The 4863-nt window shown below is 40.8% G+C and overlaps 1 protein-coding gene across 2 annotated transcripts in view; it reads right to left on the reverse strand.

Moving 5' to 3' along the window:
* Positions 1–274: 274 nt before the first annotated feature.
* Cwf19l1 (CWF19 like 1, cell cycle control (S. pombe)) overlaps positions 275–4863 on the reverse strand; it is a 32569-nt gene continuing 27980 nt past the window's right edge. For both annotated transcript variants that reach the window (XM_004625548.3, XM_023709084.1), the window contains one exon: positions 275–773. In XM_004625548.3, coding sequence (XP_004625605.1) covers positions 629–773 — 145 coding nt within the window. In that variant the 3' untranslated portion in view covers positions 275–628. The remainder of the gene's footprint in view (positions 774–4863) is intronic.

A 4863-nucleotide genomic window follows, 5' to 3' on the forward strand; every position in this document is an offset into this window, starting at 1 on the left:
ATAAGTATCTGAAGGACTGGATGGGCTCTTATATAAGATGATGCTGTAAGGGAAAAAGAGTAAATGCCGCTGGTCCCTTCTCTATCCTGGTTACCCGGAGAAGGCTCCAGCCTTCCTGTTTCCCACAATACTTCATTTCAGTGGTCACAAGCAACATGAACACAGGAGACTTCTCAACTTTTAAAAACAATTTGGAGCCATCTCTGGTGGCTCACACCTGTACTCTCAGTACTCAGGAGGCTGAGGCAGGAAGACCAGTTCAAGGCCAGCCAGTTTTACATAATGAATTCAAGGACAACCTATATTACATAGTGAGACTCTGTCTCAAAAGACCAAAAAAAAGGGAAAAATTTAGATTTCAACAGCTTAAGTTTTTGAAAATGTAGATAGACATAAGCTGTTCTTAGTGCTGAATGACAGACATGCTTTTAGCATAGAATTTTTATCCTAGAATGACTTTCCTAAAAAAAAAAAAAAAAAAAAAATTCAATCCTAGGCCTCTTGCTGCAGGTAGGTTCCATGGGAATGCATGAAAAAGAGGCAGTGAACGGTCCCCAAGAGAGACTGCAATTCCATTAAAAGCACGGAGGAACAATTTCTTTCAAAGTTCACAAAGTGTTCTTCCCTTTTAGTCATCTAGAGTGAAGTCAAAGGGCTCAAAATCCTTCCGAAAGCGGTGAGCCAGGGTCTCCTCTTCTTCTTTGCTGATCCGACACTGCCTCCAGTCAGACTTCTCAGGAATATTAAGAATTGCTTCACTGGCCAGCACCTCCCTGCAGAAAAAGCACAAAGTATAAACGGGGAGTTTATACTTTCTCTTGTCCCCTTCCAACCAGAAAATGTCACCCAAAGCAAGTGTGCAGACTTTTATCACTGCTTAAACTGTTCTCCTGCCCTATGAAAATCATACTCACGTTGAATGACCAGCTCAGATCCTGCCTCTTTTCTGACTCTAAACTTTATCCTCCCTCTTAACCTGAAAGTACGTTACTGTTACAGTATGTAGAGAGGCAGCATGGCATACTATAAGAAGGACAGGTTCTGGTGTCATATCAAATGACTGGATTCCATTCCTAGTTCTGTCACTTGCTGTGACTTGAACAGATTACCTCATCACTGAGTCTTGGATACCTTACCTATGACACTCGAAGAAGCCCTTACCTTGTGTAGGTTTGTGAAGCAGAGAGATAACACGAAGCACTGTACTAGCTGTGAATTACATCTTGCCTTAAACTGTAGTTCTGTCATCTCAATTAGACCATGAGTTTGCTGAGAGCAGACCGGGGTATCATACCTATTCTGACTTAAAAAATTTTCTGACTTTCTTTCTGGCACACCAACACAAGCTTAATGTGAAGAAAACGACTTATCTTGACTCTCATAACAAAATAACGTATAGATATTTGCTTCTAATTTCTTTTGTTTTACATTCATATTAATTTTTTACTTATTTTTGTATACTAGAAATAAGCCTATGCATTTTTGGGTCCATTTTCTACTTTGAAACTATAATAAACAGAATTGGAAATAAATCATCTGAGTCCTCTAAAAGGCAGAGCAGACCTAAACTCAAGTATTGGCTCTGGGGGCATATGTTGAGCCTATTTTGTTAGATATAAAATGAAGATAGAATCACTTTCCTTTTACACCAGAAAAAGAACAGCTTTTCATGTATTTTGTTAAATGTAAAGTGCTATAAATTATTTGAAAATATTCCAAATTGAAAATACAAGTGATGCCATGAACACAAAATCATTCAAAGGAGCTCACATTTGTGAGCTTTATGTGCCCTTACAGCTTATATCTAGATGTACCCCCCAAACCCTTACGCAGTCATAGGTGGGGCTTTTGGGAGATGGCTGGACTAGGGTGTGTGATGCTAGGGTCGAGGATGCAATGCTAGGATTAAGAGTGTGAGTGTCACCTGCCCTAAGGGAGGGTGCCTGGATAAGACATAAGGAACAGAAAGAGGGTCATTCCTAGTTGCTTACTGCCCTCTGCCTGCCATGAACTACTTTTTTCTCTGTGATGCCCTTCTGCCAAGTCACCCAGTCTTAGAGCCAGTCAACTATGAACTGAAACCTCTACAAACTGTGAGCTAAATAAAGCTTTCCTCCTTTAACTTAAAGTGTCAGGTATTTCGTCTCAGCAATGAGAAAAGTAACTAAGACATGTGCCTATAAACACGGGTAATCATGTCCCTATCTGCATCTGTTGTTAAGGGAACAACAAAAACATCAAGCTAGATGTATGAAACACAACCCCTTTCTTCTCATTTATCAGTTATCTTCCTGAGAATGTAGACAATGGAGCAATCTTTTAGAGGTTTTCAAATTAGTCTAGAAATAGCTCTGGGGTCACTCAATGCCCAACTCTAACGAGAAGAAAAAACAGCTGAAAATCAGATATCATGAGATAATGTATTCTGTACGTTTTCTCCTCCCTTTCAAACTCTGTTTCCTGTAACTTCGTGTCTTCAATCTTTGCCTACTTTTTACTGCTCTCTGTATGGTCATGCAGTCATGTTCTACCTGATACGATGAGCAAAACTAAAGCCTCACTCAGCCTTGCAGAATACTGCAGAATAAAATTATTATCTTATTTTGTGGTCCACCAGGCCTGGATTTAAACCTACCTCTGTGTGACCCTAGGTACGCTACTTTACCCTTCTTAAGTGAGGCCATGTGAAACAGTACCACAAAGCAGATGTGGCTATTTAAATTTAAATTGTAAGGGCCTGCCAGATAGCTCAGCAGATTAAAGCGCCTGATTAGGCAGACACAGGGACTGGGATTCGATCCCTGGGTGGGCCGTGCCACCCCTGCCCCAGGGGCACACTGAGATGGCAACTGAGACTGGGCATAGTGGTGCACTCCTGTAATCCTAGTACTTGGGAAGCTGAAAACAGGAGGATCACTGAGTCCAATCTGTGTAGTGAGACCCTGCACTAACTACATTAAAGAAATTTAAATTGTAATTAATTAAAATTAAAACTTCAGTCCCTCAGTTACTTAGCCACATGTTCAAATGGTCAACGCCCACATGTAGCCAGTGAATACTGTATTTGATAGTACAGTTTTATAGACCATTTCTATCTTTGTGAAAAATTTTGTTGGACACTGCTCTAGAGCCTCACTGTCTACATTAGTAAACTGAGACAATACCTACCTTACTCAGTTGTGAAGATTAAATGAGAAAATGCACAGAGTTCTTAGCAGTGTCTGATCCATGGCATATGGTCAACAGTAGCACTTTCCTCTCTCTGGTTAGATACCCTCATCCTAGCATTTGCTCGCTCTCTCTCTCTCTCTCGCTCTCTCTGGTAATGTATTTGGTACAGGGTCTACATGGTCTCACTATGTAGATCGGACTCATAGTGATCTGCCTGTTTTCAGCCTCCCAAGCGATGGGATTACAGGTGCATGCCACCATGCCCAGTGTCAATCAATATCTCAGCGCACCCTGGGGTCAGGATCGGCACACACCGGATCAACAATCCCCCCCCCCACTCCTGCCTAAGCAAGCGCTTGAGTTCACTGAGCTATCTGACCAGCCCTTAATTAATTTACTTTAAGGCCAGTCTTGGCTACAAAGCAAGACCCTGTCTCAAAAAACAAACAACAAAAGGGTGTTAAGATTCATTGAATGTACTGTACGTTACATAATAACCCTAGCAGAATCTGAGGAAACACTCATAATTCAACAGATTCCCTATAGCAAACATAAATAGTAACAATACAAATGATAAGAACTATGCATAATCTCACTTAGTTCTCATCTCATTACTGCCCAAACTGCTTCAGGAGCTAACAGGTATTAGTTCTGTTCCTTTTTTTGGTTTAAGTTTGGATACTGCGGACTAAACCCAGGATTTCACACATGTCAGGAAAGTACTCCATTACTGAGGCACAATTCCAACCTTCTAAATTTTACTTCAAGACTGGGTCTGTTTCCCAACCTCCAGAATAACCTCGAATTTAAGATCCTCCTATCTTGGTCTCTCAGTGCTGGAATTACAGGCATGTGCCCCATACCCGGCTAGTACAGTTAGGTCTCTGATTTCAAACATTTGAGTTGTAAACTTCTCCAATAGGAATGGATCTTGTACTAGGAACATTCACAGATGTGGATAGATAGTGGCAGTAGCTCACAGGTCTGTTGGACATTGCCATAGTTGTGCTGCTGTGCGTTTACTGTGCTTAAAAGCAAAAATAGCTTACTTACAGTACTTTTTTGGGTTTTTTTTATGCTTTACATTGCACATCAATATCAAAGGTATATAAGACTCACTTTGTCAGACTTACAAATGAATCTAATTTATGAATGTCCTCCTGAAACAACTTGTTCGCAAGTTAGGACTTACTGTATATTTTTAAACTTGCACACTGATTTCCGCTATTGAATTCCAGACCAATTTATTACCCCAAACTAAATCTTATGCATCTTAGCAGTCACCCATAATTTCTCTATTATCCCAGTTCTGGTTTCATACTTTTTTTATTAGTAAATGATTTCAGCACATATTCATTACATTTATCTTGGAAGTTCATACATGTACATAAAATGTCTTAATTCTTTTTTCTTGAGACTGGGTCCTACTCTGCAGTTCAGGCCATCCTTGAATTCACTATGTAGCCCAAGCTGGTCTTGAATTCCAGGTGTTTCTCCTGCCTTAGCCTCCTGAGTACTGGAATTACCTCTAAATTTCAAAAGTACATTGTTTCGGGCTGGTGAGATGGCTCAGTGGTCTAAAGCACCTACTTAGAAGAAGCTTAGCAAAGCACAGGGACCACGGTTCAATCCCCCAGCACCACATGCCAGCCAGCCCTGCCCCCTGGTGGGCTGAGCTGGCCACACACATAC

The sequence above is a fragment of the Octodon degus genome, unplaced genomic scaffold (assembly GCF_000260255.1).
Source record: "Octodon degus isolate 3935 unplaced genomic scaffold, OctDeg1.0 scaffold00010, whole genome shotgun sequence".
NCBI classification, from domain to species: Eukaryota; Metazoa; Chordata; class Mammalia; order Rodentia; family Octodontidae; genus Octodon; species Octodon degus.